Source organism: Kluyveromyces marxianus, chromosome 2 (genome assembly GCF_001417885.1).
Source record: "Kluyveromyces marxianus DMKU3-1042 DNA, complete genome, chromosome 2".
NCBI classification, from domain to species: domain Eukaryota; kingdom Fungi; phylum Ascomycota; class Saccharomycetes; order Saccharomycetales; family Saccharomycetaceae; genus Kluyveromyces; species Kluyveromyces marxianus.
The window spans coordinates 1,191,194-1,208,974 of record NC_036026.1 but is presented as its reverse complement, the minus strand read 5'-3'; the positions used below and the strand labels follow the sequence as shown (position 1 = coordinate 1,208,974).

Sequence of the window (17,781 nt, the reverse complement as noted above, 5' to 3'; positions counted from 1 at the left end):
TTTTTTTTTTTGATATAGAAAAATTAGAAAATAGGATCATTTCCATACGTATACCCACGTAGCATGTGGACATAAGATCTCTGAAATGTCTATCATCGAAAGTCCACAAGGATAGTTCAGCGACGGTACGATTAATAGTCTCTGTTCCAATATCCTATCCCTCAACCCCAACTTATTTTCAAGTGGCAATTGACGTCGATCTAAACAACCTGTTTCACTTGTAATCATGGCTTCTTCTGTACCCTATGATCCTTACGATGATATGGATAACAATCCATTCGCAGAGCCTGAAGAACATCCACCTCTACCACAGGTACCAGACAATATTGTGAATCATGAGCCAGGACAAGATGCCTTCGCTTCGTGGAATAGCGATAAAGAAAACTCAGTTGATAATGATCATGAACACGGGAATCCAACACCAAGAGCGGCCTCTGCAGAGGAACCAGCGGAGACTCCTGCCGAATCCGATGAACAAGATCCTATTGCTCTAGAGGAGCTGTTACCTGAGCGGAAAAACACAAAGTACACCCTATTCGTCCAAGTGACTGGCATAGAACGCGCTGGGTCTTTAACTAACAAAAAGGAGAATCCAACTGTTAAATTCGATTGCACCACCAATTTACCCACTTTCCGCAAGCCAAAGCATAAGAAGCTAAAGAAGACATACAACGAATTCTACAAACTCTTCAAGTACCTAAATGCGGCAATTCCAGAAACGTTCGTTCCCGCGTTACCAAGCCCTTCTACTTCATACGGAATAAATAACGAAGAGGACGCTATCAAAACGGCAGCCAATTTCCAGGTATGGTTTAACCGTATAACTTCTGATCCTTTGATTATTCGTAGCGATGAACTTGCAATATTTATCGAATCTGATTTTAACACCTACACCCCTTTGAAGAAGGCAACGTCTATTACAGGGATCAGGAGAAAGACCTTGAAGCAACTCACACCGCCTTATGATGAAAATCTCACTCTTGCAGAGTTCAGACCCTTGATTAAGTCTTTATATCTTTCCACGCAAGATATAAAGGCTAAATTGCTCAAAATGTCTACCATCAGAAGACAATTGAGTCAGGAGGTGAACCAGTTTGGCCAAGCTTTCCAACCCTTATCTATAGACAGTTCCGACTTGTACCATAAGTTTGGACGTGTGATAACAGCCATTGGTGATGTTGACAGCATTGTTGCCAATCTTGACATGGCGACACTATATGATCCTCTAGAGGGTATCGAGCGCGATTCGTACATCATAAAAGAGGCACTAACAAACCGTCACTTCATCATGCGAGAACTATTACAAGCTCAACAACTCTCAAAACAAAGACAAGAGAACGCAAGAAAATTGAGAGCAAAAAGAGACATCAACCCGCTCAAAGTCGACGATTCCATTAGACAACTGAAAGAGGCTACCAAGAACGAACACGAACTCACACTAAAATTGAAGAGAATCACTGCCAACATGCTCATCGAGAGACAAAGATGGCTAACATATTTCGAAGAAGCTTTATCGCAAGCCATAAGAGAATTTGTCCTCAGAAAGATAGAGTACGACAGAAAGAAACTCTCGTTGCTCGAGCGTATTCGTATCACGGTCAGAACCGCAGACGGCAAAGGTGGCCTTTCAAGACTGGGAAGATCATCACTCCTGACGATATCAACCCTATCGTCGTCACAGTCCAATTCCGGTGACAGCTGGACAGGAGACAAAACCAGAACCCCGCATCTCGTGGGAAGCGTCGTTACTACAGAGTTCGACAATGTAGCCTTGCCAAAGAGCCAGAATCCAAACCAGTCCTCATTGCCTCAGGGAGGCGCTCAGACTTCCAGAAGGTCTACGTTTTCTGAATCTGCAGGCATACTAGCACGCCAGGCGGCAACGCTACTTGGAGACGGTACATTTTGAGGCAAAAACGACTCTTAACATTCTCCACATATATATACATATATATACATGCATATGTATCGAATCTAGTAATGATGTTGCACAGATCACGTGACCCACAAACAAACAAACAAACATCCACAGAGAAGTCAACATTATAAAAGAAAAACACGTCCGCCAGGCTTCGAATTGGGCATTAAAAAAAGGGAAAAAACCTCACCCTGTAGAAAAAGAAAAGAAATACAGAATTTAAGGAAAAGCAGGGGAGATGAGATGGGTTTTGAACGGAGAAACTGCGTTAGAGAGAGAGAGGGAGAAAAAAGAAATGCACGCAAAAAAAAAAGAGAAAATGCAAGATCCACGTGACAAATCATTAGATACGACTTATAATCTGCCGCTGGGTAACGCAAACAGAAATCAAAAAAAAATTTTTTGTTCAAAAGCTCATCGTCTCAACTATATTGAAGGAAAAAAAAAGCAGAGAAAAATTTTTCAAATATAAGTTTTCAAACCATCTCATCTAACTTTCACTCCTTTTAGACAATTAAAGAGTTGTATATATATATGAGTATTAGTAGAGTTGCTTTAATTAATCCTTTTTAGTACTCTTTTCGGTCTATTTATTTTTTGATTTATTGTAAAAAGGCCAAGAGTAAACTTCACAGACCGCTAACCTCACTGTAATAATAAATACAAGATGGTTGCTTTCACTGTTGACCAAATTCGTTCCTTGATGGACAAGGTTACCAATGTCCGTAACATGTCCGTTATTGCCCACGTCGATCACGGTAAGTCCACTTTGACCGATTCTTTGGTTCAAAGAGCTGGTATTATTTCCGCTGCTAAGGCTGGTGAAGCTCGTTTCACCGATACCAGAAAGGATGAACAAGAAAGAGGTATTACCATCAAGTCTACTGCTATCTCTTTGTTCTCTGAGATGACTGACGATGATGTCAAGGACATCAAGCAAAAGACTGACGGTAACGCTTTCTTGATCAACTTGATCGACTCCCCAGGTCACGTTGATTTCTCTTCTGAAGTTACTGCCGCTTTGCGTGTCACTGATGGTGCTTTGGTTGTCGTCGACACTGTTGAAGGTGTCTGTGTCCAAACCGAAACCGTTTTGAGACAAGCTTTGGGTGAAAGAATCAAGCCTGTTGTTGTCATCAACAAGGTTGACAGAGCTTTGTTGGAATTGCAAGTTTCCAAGGAAGATTTGTACCAATCTTTCTCCAGAACCGTTGAATCCGTCAACGTTATCATCTCCACCTACGCTGATGAAGTTTTGGGTGATGTCCAAGTCTACCCACAGAAGGGTACCGTGGCTTTCGGTTCCGGTTTGCACGGTTGGGCTTTCACTGTCAGACAATTCGCCAACAGATACTCCAAGAAGTTCGGTGTCGACAGAGAAAAGATGATGGACAGATTGTGGGGTGACTCTTACTTCAACCCAAAGACCAAGAAGTGGACTAACAAGGACAGAGATGCCGATGGTAAGCCATTGGAAAGAGCCTTCAACATGTTCGTCTTGGACCCAATCTTCAGATTGTTTGCTGCCATCATGAACTTCAAGAAGGATGAAATTCCAGTCTTGTTGGAAAAGTTGGAAATTGTCCTAAAGGGTGACGAAAAGGAATTGGAAGGTAAGGCTTTGTTGAAGGTCGTTATGAGAAAGTTCTTGCCAGCTGCCGATGCTTTGTTGGAAATGATCATCTTGCACTTGCCATCTCCAGTTACTGCTCAAAACTACAGAGCTGAACAATTATACGAAGGTCCATCCGACGATCCAGCTTGTATCGCTATCAAGAACTGTGATCCAAAGGCTGATTTGATGTTGTACGTCTCTAAGATGGTTCCTACCTCTGATAAGGGTAGATTCTACGCTTTCGGTAGAGTTTTCGCTGGTACCGTTAAGTCTGGTCAAAAGGTTAGAATCCAAGGTCCAAACTACGTTCCAGGTAAGAAGGATGACTTGTTCATCAAGGCTATTCAAAGAGCTGTTTTGATGATGGGTAGATTCGTCGAACCAATTGACGACTGTCCAGCTGGTAACATTATCGGTTTGGTCGGTATCGATCAATTCTTGTTGAAGACCGGTACTTTGACCACTTTCGAAGGTGCCCACAACATGAAGGTCATGAAGTTCTCCGTCTCCCCAGTTGTGCAAGTTGCCGTTGAAGTTAAGAACGCTAACGATTTGCCAAAGTTGGTTGAAGGTTTGAAGAGATTGTCCAAGTCTGACCCATGTGTTTTGACTTACATGTCCGAATCTGGTGAACATATTGTCGCTGGTACCGGTGAATTGCATTTGGAAATTTGTTTGCAAGATTTGGAAAACGACCACGCTGGTATTCCATTGAAGATCTCTCCTCCAGTCGTTGCTTACAGAGAAACTGTTGAAGGTGAATCTTCTCAAGTTGCTTTGTCCAAGTCTCCAAACAAGCATAACAGAATCTACTTGAAGGCTCAACCAATTGACGAAGAAGTTTCTTTGGCTATTGAATCTGGTAAGATCAACCCAAGAGACGATTTCAAGGCCAGAGCTAGAATCATGGCTGACGAATACGGTTGGGATGTCACTGACGCCAGAAAGATCTGGTGTTTCGGTCCTGACGGTAACGGTCCAAACTTGGTTGTTGACCAAACTAAGGCTGTCCAATACTTGAACGAAATCAAGGACTCTGTCGTCGCTGCCTTCCAATGGGCTACCAAGGAAGGTCCAATCTTTGGTGAACAAATGAGATCCGTCAGAGTTAACATCTTGGATGTTACCTTGCACGCTGATGCTATCCACAGAGGTGGTGGTCAAATCATCCCAACCATGAGAAGAGCTACCTACGCCGGTTTCTTGTTGGCTGAACCAAAGATTCAAGAACCAGTCTTCTTGGTCGAAATTCAATGTCCAGAACAAGCTGTTGGTGGTATCTACTCCGTCTTGAACAAGAAGAGAGGTCAAGTCGTTTCTGAAGAACAAAGACCAGGTACTCCATTGTTCACCGTCAAGGCTTACTTGCCAGTTAACGAATCTTTCGGTTTCACTGGTGAATTGAGACAAGCTACTGGTGGTCAAGCTTTCCCACAGATGGTGTTCGACCACTGGTCCACTCTATCTACTGACCCATTGGACCCATCCACCAAGGCTGGTGAAATTGTCGCCGCTGCCAGAAAGAGACACGGTATGAAGGACGAAGTTCCAGGCTGGCAAGAATACTACGACAAGTTGTAATCAAACTTATCGTAGTTTTCTCGTTATCCAGTAATGGAATTTTCTTTATGTACAATCAACTCATATCTTATTTGTATAGCTTCTATATTAGATGTCTTTGACCAGTATACTTTAATGCAATATACTAACATATAAACCTACCGCATTCCTCTCCGAAGGAAGCTTCTCCAGTCGATAAATCTCTTTTATCTTACTTACTATTGTAACCCTCTATGTCTGTTTTGTTTACATACGCGTAAATCTTTTATTTTTGTATATTATATATCATTTTAGTATTTTACCTAATGATCCTCATCTCAAAATCAATGTGAATATATCGATTTCAACATATAAAAAGGGATGGTATTGTCAGGAAACCAATCTTTTCAGCTTCATTAGCATCCATTACTACTCTGTATTAGCAATACCCAATATTCAATGAGCATTCCTGATAATGCGAAGGAGTTATATGTGAACTTTCTTCAAGAGGAAGTAAATGAAAGAACCGCCGCTCACCAAGAAAAGCTGGTGATGGTCCTTAACCGAGCGCTTTTCGCCTTAAAACAATACCAAGAATGCCTCCATCATCCTAAAGATTTGCTAAAAGTCAAAGGCATAGGTCAGACGACGATGAACAAACTCTCGAAAAAGCTAAAAGAGTATTGCGATAAAAATGGACTTTTATTCCCGGAAGAAACAAATGCTCCTGAGGATACCCAAAACTCAACGCAAACCGATAGCAATTCAACCGTTACACAAAGATCAAGAGTAAGAACTTTAGAACCAGTAGATGATGAAAGCCAAAACAGAAGGAAGCGAAGGAAGAAGCAATACATACCTCGAAACAGAAGTGGAGGATTCGGAATATTACTAGGATTGTTAGAACTTGGCTGCGACAGAGATGGCATGACGTGTACGCGCAGACAACTGATAAAAGAAGCAGCTAAATACTGTGATCAAAGCTATGAGAAAAATCCATCTACAAAGGAATTTTACAGCGCGTGGAACTCAATCAAATCGTTAAAAAGTAATAATTTAGTCGTGGAGCAAGGCAGACCATTGCAGTACAGCCTCACGGAAGAGGGTAAAATACTGGCAGAAAGTTTAAAGTCGGCAAATGATATAAATTTTGATCCATCTAGTGCTTACGAACGGAGGAAAAGTAGGCACGAAGCCGGAAATACGTCATTGATGACTGACGACGAGCTTATGAACTCGGTAAATTATAGCAATTTAATGAATAATGCCAATATTTCTGCAGACAAGAGTTTAGATTCGTCAAGATTATTTTTGGATGCCACAATTCAATCTAGTAGAATAGAAGGAAACACGGAATCTGAACACGTGCCAATTAGTTCAACGCCAGTGGCAGCTGAGCAGGGATCAAAGGGCCGTTGGAAAGGTGTGAAATACGAACTATGGAAACCCGGCACCTATGATGTAATCCTCTACATTGATCACAGAGAAGTCAGGTCAAAAGATGATAGAGGATTCTTTCTTCGAAAGCTTTCCCAGAAGGGAATAAAAGCAGAATCAGCAAGTTTAACCATAGGTGATATGATATGGCTTGCTAAGCATAAAAAGAGCGGAAAACAATGTGCATTAAATTTCATTGTAGAACGTAAACGTTTGGATGATTTAGTTATTAGTATTCGGGATAATAGATTTGCAGAACAAAAGAATAGGCTCCAAAAAACTGGATGCAAGCACATTTTTTATCTTGTTGAAGAGACTACAGGGGCCAATGTTAGTGATAGCGCAGAAATGATGAAAACTAGTATATGGACTACTGTTATTTACAACGACTTTCATATCAAAAGGACGAGGAATGCAGATACTACTGTACAATGGCTTACTGATATGTCGCTAATAATTAGCAATCTATATTCGAAGAAGTCGCTTGTGGTTATAAATCATGACAATATAACCAATCAAGACATATACCTAACTTCGCTAAAGTTGTTTCGTAAGGAGTTTGAAAGAAACAAAGAGATCGAATGTTGTCATAACTACGAGTCCATGCAATCTGCGATGGTGAAGACGAATTTGATGACGGTGAAAGAGCTTTATTTACGAGCGTTAATGTCAGTCAAGGGTATATCACTTGAAAAGGCATTGATGATACAATCTAGATATCCTACTTTCAAGTCACTTTTAAAGGCATTTAGGAACTGTCAAACGGAATCTGATGGGAAGCTACTAATCCAGCATGAATTACGAGATGCTCCAGGTAATCGAAAAATTGGCAAGACATTATCCAATATACTGTGGGAAACCTTTGGTAAAATGTAAGTAAGTTAAAAATAAGTATTTAAACTTCTCTTTTTAAATATCAAGATAATGCGAGGACAAACGTTAGTGACGCATGTATGCACGCCCTCACACCTCCCTCGCTTTCCATAAGACTGTCTCTACTTTAGTAATAATTTCTATAAATGAAATGAACATCGACACCGTTTTCAAACACTTGACCGATCTCTTCCAATGATAGACCTTTAACTTCTGGGTACCATATGTAGACAAAGAGCCAGTTCAGAATTGTAAATAAGGCGAAGATAAGCATAGTGTTTTCATTACCTATACGTTTCATCACACTTAGATAAGACATTGACACAACAGAGTTAGTGAGCCAGTTTGTACATGAGATAATGGATCCACCAACCGCCCTTCTGTTGAGCGGAAGGAACTCCACACTACTCCATGGCACAACACCCATTCCTGCTGCGTATGCACCAACATAAATAATAACTGATACAATCAATAAACTGAGGTTCTGCAGTTCGAAACCAACTGAGCAAAGCAGGAGTCCAATGGTCATGATCCATATCGTCATTAGGAGCATCATTCGTCTGCCCACTGTATCAATTAGTTGAAGAGCAAGCAGTGTGAACGTAAAGTTCGTAAGTGCCACGATAATGGATGGAACCGTCGGGTTCGTGAATCCTGCTTGCTTGAAAATGGTTGCTGAATAGTACATGAAAGCGTTAAAACCTGTGATTTGTTGGAAAAACATAAGGACACATCCGACAAGAAGCGCTCTTTTGCTCCTTGCCTCCCATCTATGCCGTTTTCTTTTAAGTCCAGTGCCCAAGGCATTAGAATTTTCTGGTTCATTGAGACTGCTGAACAATAATGCATCGAGCGAGGACCTGCCTGTGCGTGAAGAGGCGACGCTTCTTCTCTTGGCCGATGCAGGTAGAATCAAGGGATCTGTTTCATCATTGTGGAGTCGGATCTTGTTCAAGTTGTGAACTAACTTACGGAGCGCGTATCGCACTTCGTTTGCCGAGGCTTTAGGATAAATTGTATGCAAGGCCATTTCTGCATCATGAATTCTAAGCTGACTCAATAACCACCGAGGAGATTCTGGAACAAAATCCAGTGTTAGGACGAACACCAACGCGGGCAAACATCCTAGCCCGAACAAATACCTCCATGCTGCCGGAGTTTTATTGTAGGGATCGACAGGATCAACTAGCACATATGCCATGACGTAAGCCACAAGCTGGCCCAGCGTGATACTTATGGAGTTTAGGGCAAGTACAGTTCCCCTAATTCGAGCAGGGGAAATCTCGCTTAAATATACCGGAATGCATTGAGCTGCAATGCCCACAGCAATACCGACCACGAGTCTGCCCGCTACAAGCATCCCCAAGGTTACCGATAATGCCATTAAGATCGACGAGACTGCAAAAACCACAGAACATACCGTCAAAGTATACTTCCTACCGCACCGGTCTGCCAATGGGTATGCAACCATCGATCCAACAAACGATCCTGCGCACGTTATCGATGTGATAACCTCCTTCTGCCAGTCGTAGAGCTCTACAAGCCGCAAATCTGATGGGTTCATCGAAACCAATACCCCAGATATAACCCCAGTATCGTACCCAAAAAGTAAGCCTCCGATAGTAGCACTCACAAGCATCACGCTGCTTCGCCATGTAAGTGGATACGGCTGCTGCTCGATATCGTTCGCAGTCGTCGTCGTAAGCTGTGAAACAGTGGAGTACAAATCCGAATACACATCTTCTACAGAGTCCGCATCTCGAGAGACTAGAGCTGGAAGCAGCGGAGATCGGCTTCCGGGTACACCATTCGCACCTAATGAGCTTCCAGAGCCCGTATTTGTTCCTGCGCTAGCTGGTTGTGTCTCATGCATGTCATCCAGCATTTTCCGGACGCAGTTCTTCCTGCTGTCTTTTGTCTTTGCACTTTCTTTAAACTTCCGATGTTCTTCTTTTGTTCCTTCTGTGTTCTTCTGGCACCTTTTTCCATTATAGTAGAAACCGTTGATGTTAAGTGATGGGCCGATTTTTCTGCGATGTGTTAAGGGGAAGGGAAGGGAAGATGAGCTGCTAACAAGATTGAGCAAACCAATGCTGAACTTCTCTCTTGATTATGGTTTATGAGGGAGAGCACACAAAGAGGAATGGTACTACTTACGTGGGCCTCTGCTAGCGGACGTTTCTTTGATGTCTGGTGTATATAAAATGGTTTACTGACAGTTTGAGAGTGGCACGTATCCTTGCCATTGCGTTTGTCATTGCACCGAGATTTTCGTTCAGTGCACCTGTGTGAGCCTCAAGGAAACCCCAGAGCCTGACGCGTGTTTGTACGCTGTACAAACACTCCTGGAGGGGGCCCTTATGCCTAGCCTTCTCGAGTGAGAAGCTAAGTGCCGGTAGTATACAAGAATCAGGGTAACACACCAGTACCCCCATTATTTTCACTTACTGTCATTCAATTGAGGTCACGTGGACACTACCGTCTTTCTCACGCCTATGGCACCGGGTCCACTCCCTCTGGCACCGTAGGAGACATAATGGCAACTCTTTGGGTGGAGCGGAAAGTGATAATACATTGCCATTTCCCACCAATTAATGGAACTTACCGAAGCCCTTTTTTTTTTTTTTTCACCAGCCTCTTTTCTCAAACTCTACCACATTACTTACACTGTTGCGCCCAAGCAAGGAAGGTACAAATTGTTTCCCTTACGTGACGGAACATTCCAGAGACATCACACTTGCCTTTGTTTCTGGCTGTCTCTGGTTCACATTGTATCTGGTTCTAGTACACCTGTCATAAACACTACCGAGCACCAAATTCACATCACGTGCCACGACAAACTTCTTCTGTACATACACTATAATATTCTATCCATAAGCCGAAATAAACTCCGAGCCCAACCAGACGATGGATTGGGCACAGCACCTGGAATCCAGTCTCAGTTGGTTTCACCATTCGATAGGACACAAATGCGATTCCACAGAAACGTGTACTGACTCCCAAGCCCCGCTCCCGTCCCAGCTCCACTCCAGGCTTTCTCTTTTGTTTTTTTCTCTCTTTTCTACATCATACGCTTGTTTCCCTATAAACAGGCGATTCGGCCCACACAACATTAATACAAACAAATTTCAAAAATTAAATAGCCAAAGCCTTTAAAGTTGCTCTTTACATATAGGGAGAATAGAGGGAAAGGGGAAGAAGAGAGGGCAAAGGCGGTATACCAGGCGGATAATTGCCCATTAGAAGAGAACCAGGAGTAGCAGAAAGATTAGAATAGTAATTCCGGCAAGAAGATGTCATTCAAGGGGTTCACTAAGGCGGTCCAGAGGGCCCCACAGTCATTTAGACAAAAGCTGAACATGGGCCAACAGACTTCGGATCCTGTTTACGAGGATGCAGAGCGTCGGTTCAAGGAACTTGAGTCGGAGACGAAGAAGCTCAGTGATGAGTCGAAACGTTATTTCAATGCGGTGAACGGGATGTTACAGCATCAGATTGGGTTTTCGAAAGCCATGTCTGAGATTTTCAAGCCAATCAGTGGTAAGATGTCTGACCCTAATGCAACTGTTCCTGAGGACAATCCAGAGGGTATCGAGGCCAGTGAGCAGTATTGTTCGATTGTTGCGGAGCTGCAAACTACGTTGAAGCCGGATTTGACGCTTATTGACGAGAAAATTGTGAAGCCAGCACAAGAGCTTTTAAAGATTATCGACCGGATTCGGAAGATGGCCACGAAGAGAAACCACAAGAAATTGGATTTGGACCGTGCGTTGAACACCTTCAACAAGTACGACCAGAAGGCCAACCCTACTCCCAAGGATGAGGAAAAGAAGTACAAGGCGGAGGCCAACGTCCAAGTTGCACAGCAAGAGTACGATTACTACAACGATATGTTGAAGAACGAGTTGCCATACCTTTTCCAGTTGGAAGGTGAGTTTGTGAAGCCATTGTTTGTGTCGTTCTACTACATGCAATTGAACATTTTCTACACATTGTACAACAAGTTCCAGGACATGAAAATCCCATACTTTGACCTGGACACCGATATCTTGGAGGCCTTCCAGGCGAAGAGGGGCAACATCGAGGAGCAAACGGATTCGTTGACGATTACCAATTTCAAGTTGGGGTACTCCAAGGCGAAGTTGGATATGACGAGGAAGCGTTACGGTGTTAACGACTCGAGACCAGGCAGTCCAGGATCGCCAGTGGGCCAGCCACCAGCTTATGGTGCTGGTTTGGGGTCTCCAGGTGCCCCAGGTGCCCCAGGTGCTCCAGGTGCTCCAGGCGCTGCAGGCGCTGCAGGGTACAACTACGGTGCTCAACAGCCAGCATACGGCGCTCAACAACCAGCATATGGCGCCCAGCAACCAGCATACGGCGCTCCAGCAGCTGGCGCAGCCGTCGGAGCCGGTGTGGGAGCCGGTGTGGGCGCTGCGGCCGCCGCAGGTGGCTATGGCTACAACTCGCCCTCTGCCACGGCCACACAGGCCTCGTACACCCCACCCACCAGCGTTGGAACAGAAACGTGTACTGCTCTGTACGACTACACAGCACAAACTGAGGGCGACTTGTCGTTCCCAGCAGGTGCCGTTATTCAAGTGGTGGACCGTTCTGACGCTGCCGGATGGTGGGTCGGCATTTATAACGGGGTCCAGGGTGTGTTCCCGGGCAACTATGTCGAGCTCTCCAAGTAGTAGAATGTGTGTACTTCCTGTTCTTAATACATAAGTGTAATGCGATCTGATTGTTATAAGCAGTGTTGGGCGGGGCCTTGCAATATGGAAACGGTCATTACCCCTCCTATAACCTGAACATGCGGGCCTTTCTACAGTGTCAGTTATAAATAAATATTTGTATATGGCAAGCCAGGTTTATTCTACGAGGCTGAATACCCAGGGCAAACGCGCAGCAGAGGGAATAATTTGTCCGCAGCTGGTAGCCATTGTCAAGATGAAATAGAGCTCAAATCATCCTCTATGTATATAGATATACACATACACATGTCCAATGTCCGCGCGTGGTTCGTTCAACAATGTTACCCGGGCAACAAAGCCACGTGACCTTTTATATTTTCTCGTCCCTTCCTCAAGGTTCCAGCACTAGGCTAATTATAGCATATCACCTGGCACAGCGCAGTACAAAACAGCCCCCCGATCCACGCCCCGATCCACGCGCGCCTTCACGGCCGCCCCCCTTACTCTCCCTGCCCCTCCAAGCCACGCCCCTGCCAAGGAAACGAACCACTCTGGCCAATGCCTTGGCCTGTGTCGTCTCGGGACGGGAAATGAGAACGCCAGTATTCATTCACTGACTGATTGTCTGGCCGGCGACACGAAAGGAAACGCAGAGAGAAGTGTAGAAACGGAAACCCGGTTTCTCACCTGCGTAGGGGCTTATGGGTGGTGGTAGGGTAGTGCTCTGCTAAAATATTATTGCTCGAACACCCCCCATTGGGCCCCTCTCGAACACAAATAATATATATAATTTATTCTCGGAGTCCAGTCCAGTCCAGTCCAGTCGAGTCCAGCCCATCTCATCTCAACCTATATTTCTATACAAAAACTAACTACAAAATTTCCCATCCCATCTCCAAGCAAGCAAGCAGGCAGGCAGGCAGGCAGGCAGGCAGACAGACAAATATATTATATACATACTAGCAACGATTAACTCGTTACGTCTACAAAACCAGGGCCCCTCCCTCCATATCACTCTTGTCTCGCTTCAATTTTTCCCTGCGGTTCCCGTTTCCTGACGTATTAGGAATTGACATAGCTTTTTCTTTTTGACAGAGCTTTAAAGGGCTGAAAAAAAAAGAAGAAGAGCATTGACCAAATAAAGAGCGTAAATTGAGAAGAACTGGAGGAGTATTGTTGATTGATTAGATAGCGAGTTGGAAGGTTGCATTATCAGTAAAGAGAGAGAGAGTATTAGCAGGTATTGGAGATTTTTATAGTGCATAATACGATTTGACGAAGTGGGAAAGGCTTCGAAAAGGTTGGGAATATAAGTAAGGCGGGAATACAAATTAAACAACTAATAATATTATAATATTAAAAGTAGTGTATTTTTTATCGCATGCCAGAAGTTAACAACAGCAGCAGCAGCATGGGGACGGTCGAGGGCCATGGGCATGGGCATGGGCATTCGCAATCGCCGTCCAAGAACCAATTGACAAATTGGTGGAGACAGTTCCGGAGCAATCCGAAGTCTGCTTCTTCGGAAACGCTCAGTGAGAGTAGGAGAAAACGGCATGACAAGGGAGCCGGGATGTCGCGTTCTGGCGGCGGGAACCAGCGTGGGAGTGGTAACAACAACCGTAGTGGGGATAATTCGAACGTTAATGTGAATAGCGAGAGTTTCAAGGAGTATCGGGACGCGTTTTTGAACGAAAGACACGGATTCACAGGCCAAGTGTTCAACGTGCCGTTATCGCAGTCTTTGTCTGTTGCGAGCGCCGAGGTTATCGTGCAAACGGAGCTATCGAGTTTTGGGCGTATTCCCATCGTAGTGGCGAAGTGCGGTGCCTATTTGAAGCAGCAGGGGCTCGAGACGTCGGGGATTTTCCGTATCGCTGGTAACTCGAAGAGGATAAAGGAGTTGCAGTACATCTTCTCGACCCCTCCACATTATGGCGCGAAATTTAATGGCTGGGATGAGTTCACAGTACACGATGTCGCGTCATTGCTAAGGCGGTACTTGAACCATTTACAGGAACCATTGATACCATTGGCACTGTACGACTCGTTCAGGAAACCGCTCATCGATAGACCACGTATTATACAGCACTTGAAGAAGGTTGCTGACGAAGAGTCAACTGCGGCCCTTCCCCTGGGAGGGACCCCTGCTCAGCCACAAGCACAAGTCCAGACCCCAGAAGAAACTACAGGCACAGGAGCAGGAGCAGAAGCAGAAGTGGATGCTGATGCTGAAGTTGATGCTGACACTGACGCGTTAGCAGCTGCAGCAGCAGACGAAGAACTCCGTAGACAGAAGAAGCAAAAATCAAAGAAAAGACTAACAAAGGATATCAAGAACGCAATAAAGGACTACGATCAACTGTTCGAACTGTTGCCAGATGATCCACGCCAGCTATTTATTTACCTACTCGATTTGCTAAGCTTGTTCGCCCAACAATCAGACAAAAATCTAATGACTGGCGCGAATTTGGCCGCCATCTTCCAGCCATCCATTATATCACATCCTGATCACGACATGGACCCTCGCGAATACGAAATTTCTCGACTTGTGGTGGAGTTCCTTCTACGCTACTCTTACAAGCTACTACCTCATCTTTTGAAATTGAAGAAGAGGAAACCTCAAACAATATCAGTATCAGATAGCTTCGAAACAGATGACACCAACCAAGGGGGTTCAAATGCCGCTACTATACAGGGTAATGATAATCAAAATAGGACAGAGACTGGAACTGGGGCTGGTAATGGGAATGTAAACGCCAACACCAATGGAAATAAGAATAATGACGAAAATAATCCGCCAGATCAAGATAAGGATTACGTGGAAGTAAACGCCACCGCAGTGCCGGTAACACCAGTTGAAAAGACAAAGTTTACGGATAAACAAAATATCGGTTCGCTGACTCCACCCGATCCCCATTATCTGGATGTTCCAAAAACAAGACCGTATTCCAAATCGCTAAGTAGTGCCAATGCCCCTTCAGACATGATTACTTCAAGGGCAAATAGCAAAATCCCGCTGCTGAATAAGCTGTTTTCTAGCGACACTGAAGATGAATACGAGAGCAGTTCGAGACCTTCATCTCCCATGCTGCGCAAAACAGGTAGTTCGAACAGTGGGAAAATGTTGCAATTACCAGTTATCACAGGAAAAGGTGTTAATGATCAAACTTTTAGGGTAATGAAATCAGATAACGAGATAGATGAAACTCATAATGATCAACGGCAGCCTCGGTCTAAGAAAAGAGAATCATGGCTACACCGATTAAAGAGCCGCTCGCGGTCATCCCTCAGGGAGTGAAGTTGACTTTTTGTTCATTACAAGAATAATACTAATACTAATACTAATACTAATAACACTAATGATTAATAGAAGAGCGGGATCAAAAAACAAGATATAAATGGATGTCACTTTCTTTTACAACGGCGAACCCTTACATGCTAATCGACTAACGCGTACATTATTTCTTTTTCCCGCTCCATTACATCCCCTTTTGTTTTGCTTTAATGCAATCTCCATTATATTTGAGTATAAAGTCTATTTCATTCCGTTGCTCTATTTCATATTGGTTTATTCTATCTTCTTTCCTCCTTTTCACTTTTTCCCTCTTGTTGCAGTTTTTCCGAACTGGAATATTTGTTATCATCTTTACCATAGGGTTTTTGTTTCACTATCAACTTCAATAGTGAACGCCATTTTTTTCTTTAAACTCGCCTGTAATCATATTTGCCATAAATTTTATATGTAATATAATTATAAAAATTATTGTACTATTATAAAGTACGTTTGTATCAATCAATCTAGTAGGATTAAGTCCTCTTCCTCTTCATCTTCTACCACAACTTCTTCTGAAGGGTTTAATTTCGTACTCTTTGCAGGAGGTAACTGAGAACCGTTTGAAAGACTTCTTTTCAAGACATTTTCATCATCCTTTTCCGGTTCAGGACTATCTAGAATTACAATATCTGTCTCTTGAATGTCTTCTTCTGGTTTACTGTCGCTTATACTTTCACCGTCTTCATCTTCATCATTCGAATATGGTGAATGATAAATATATGTAGCTCTTTCGAGGTCCGGTAACTCCAAGTCTTCAATAACTTCTTCATCTGGTAGAAGTTCCAAATAGAACTCAATGGATTGCCTTAGTTCAGCGCCTTCTTCCGTTTCCTCATCCTTGTATAGTAGAGCCGTTCCTGTTTTAAAGTTAAATCTTGAGAGCTTCCGTCCTTCTAAGTCATCGAAATCGAAATCGTATATTAAACTATTGCTGTTTGTATCAAGAACAGAGAATTCGCCAGAAAACCCGTATTTTTTGATGATCTTTTGATTAAGTTCATACAAAGTCATTTCGCTGATGACTGATTTTGAAAGTTTCAGTACTGCTCTTTGAGTATTAGAAGAGACTGCACAATTTGGATTTTTAGGCGCAAGAGTTGGATTTGACAAGTACCTATTTGTCGTTATATTACTTGCCCTAGCTGTAAACGCCATTGGAATTTCCAAAGGCTTATTTGAAACAGTTTTTAATAAGTTGAGTACACGCAACGACACTAAGGAAGAGAGACCTGCTATGATGGCGTTAGTGGTAGCTATAGCTGGAATGATATTACCGGCCATTTGTTTGATATCAAATACAGATTTTGCTGGAATATGAAAGATGTATGATCTAATATTGGCAGCACATGATACAAATAGTAGTGTATCTTCGTCATCTTTATCAAACTCGATAAATGGTTCATTCTTCAAACGAGCCATTAGCTTCTTGGTAGCCTCTACGAATTTGTTAACGTTCTGTTGCAAAGTCCACACCTGAGCCAAATCATTCGGAACATCATCAGTTGGATGAACTACAGTCAATGGATCAGGTTTTGTTCTTGTTTTCCAAAGGTTTTCGATCTTCAGCAACTTATTAATATCATCTACGAACAATTTCTTTAGAATATCTGGAATTCTTGAGGTGTCTCCTGACTTGATAAGCTTTTGAAGAGCATGGAGTTCGTTGGTTTCCTCCTTAATACGAGCAATTTCTTGTTCATCGTCCGTCCCAAAGTCCTGATTATCTGCTGACTCTTCAGCCGAGTCACTGAAAAGTTGACCAAACAAAAAGTTCTTCGCCCAAACTACACAATGGATTGGCTGCGATGGCGTGGATCTAATAGTACAAACGGGGAACGTAGTCGGGGTTTCCTTTGTAGTGCAATCGAAACATTCCGTGTCCCTTGGAAAAATTGGCTGGATATACCCATCAAAACCAGAGGTTCCTGATTCAATCAAGGGCTTCCCAGTGAATTGGCACATCTTGTTAACATAACGTCTTGCTGCCAAATTATCCAATGCGTTGTATATAATATCAAATTGATCAAACCACGACAATGGAAATTTATCTGTATCCATAATGTTACTCTGGTGCGCTATCAAATTAGAATTGTTGAACCTCTGAACCGCTTTCACGGCAGTGACACTCTTTGGTTGCTTGATGTCTCTTTGTCTGAACAAAAACTGCCTGTTCAAGTTGGATAAATCAATTGTGTCCAAGTCCACGATGTGGATTTCCCCAAATTCTAAAAGAATCAAGTCCTTGAGTAACTCACATCCAATACCACCTGCACCAACAAGAAGAACCTTCGTGTTGCGAACACGTTGATAGCTTTCTTCGCCAATACACTTAACTAAATTAGACTCTCTAGGCATGTTTACTGCGTGA

The 17,781-nt window shown here is 43.3% G+C and overlaps 7 protein-coding genes across 7 annotated transcripts; 5 read left to right on the top strand and 2 right to left on the bottom strand.

Moving 5' to 3' along the window:
- Positions 1-226: 226 nt before the first annotated feature.
- VPS17 (retromer subunit VPS17) lies at positions 227-1,909 on the top strand (the record flags this gene model as incomplete). Its single annotated transcript, XM_022818212.1, has 1 exon — positions 227-1,909. One exon carries the CDS (start codon positions 227-229, stop codon positions 1,907-1,909), a length of 1,683 nt encoding a protein of 560 aa, XP_022674902.1.
- A 676-nt stretch (positions 1,910-2,585) lies between these two features.
- EFT1 (elongation factor 2) lies at positions 2,586-5,114 on the top strand (the record flags this gene model as incomplete). Its single annotated transcript, XM_022818211.1, has 1 exon — positions 2,586-5,114. One exon carries the CDS (start codon positions 2,586-2,588, stop codon positions 5,112-5,114), a length of 2,529 nt encoding a protein of 842 aa, XP_022674901.1.
- Positions 5,115-5,531: 417 nt separating this feature from the next.
- On the top strand, positions 5,532-7,385 carry MUS81 (Mus81p; the record flags this gene model as incomplete). Its single annotated transcript, XM_022818210.1, has 1 exon — positions 5,532-7,385. The coding sequence occupies one exon, from the start codon at positions 5,532-5,534 to the stop codon at positions 7,383-7,385; it is 1,854 nt and encodes a 617-aa protein (XP_022674900.1).
- Positions 7,386-7,509: 124 nt separating this feature from the next.
- On the bottom strand, positions 7,510-9,267 carry CIN10 (Cin10p; the record flags this gene model as incomplete). The annotated part of the gene is made up of 1 exon (XM_022818209.1): positions 7,510-9,267. One exon carries the CDS (start codon positions 9,265-9,267, stop codon positions 7,510-7,512), a length of 1,758 nt encoding a protein of 585 aa, XP_022674899.1.
- Positions 9,268-10,675: 1,408 nt separating this feature from the next.
- Positions 10,676-12,076, top strand: RVS167 (amphiphysin; the record flags this gene model as incomplete). Its single annotated transcript, XM_022818208.1, has 1 exon — positions 10,676-12,076. One exon carries the CDS (start codon positions 10,676-10,678, stop codon positions 12,074-12,076), a length of 1,401 nt encoding a protein of 466 aa, XP_022674898.1.
- Positions 12,077-13,487: 1,411 nt separating this feature from the next.
- Positions 13,488-15,377, top strand: SAC7 (GTPase-activating protein SAC7; the record flags this gene model as incomplete). The annotated part of the gene is made up of 2 exons (XM_022818206.1): positions 13,488-13,651; positions 13,703-15,377. 2 exons carry the CDS (start codon positions 13,488-13,490, stop codon positions 15,375-15,377), a joined length of 1,839 nt encoding a protein of 612 aa, XP_022674897.1.
- Positions 15,378-15,872: 495 nt separating this feature from the next.
- On the bottom strand, positions 15,873-17,768 carry UBA2 (E1 ubiquitin-activating protein UBA2; the record flags this gene model as incomplete). The annotated part of the gene is made up of 1 exon (XM_022818205.1): positions 15,873-17,768. One exon carries the CDS (start codon positions 17,766-17,768, stop codon positions 15,873-15,875), a length of 1,896 nt encoding a protein of 631 aa, XP_022674896.1.
- Positions 17,769-17,781: the final 13 nt, after the last annotated feature.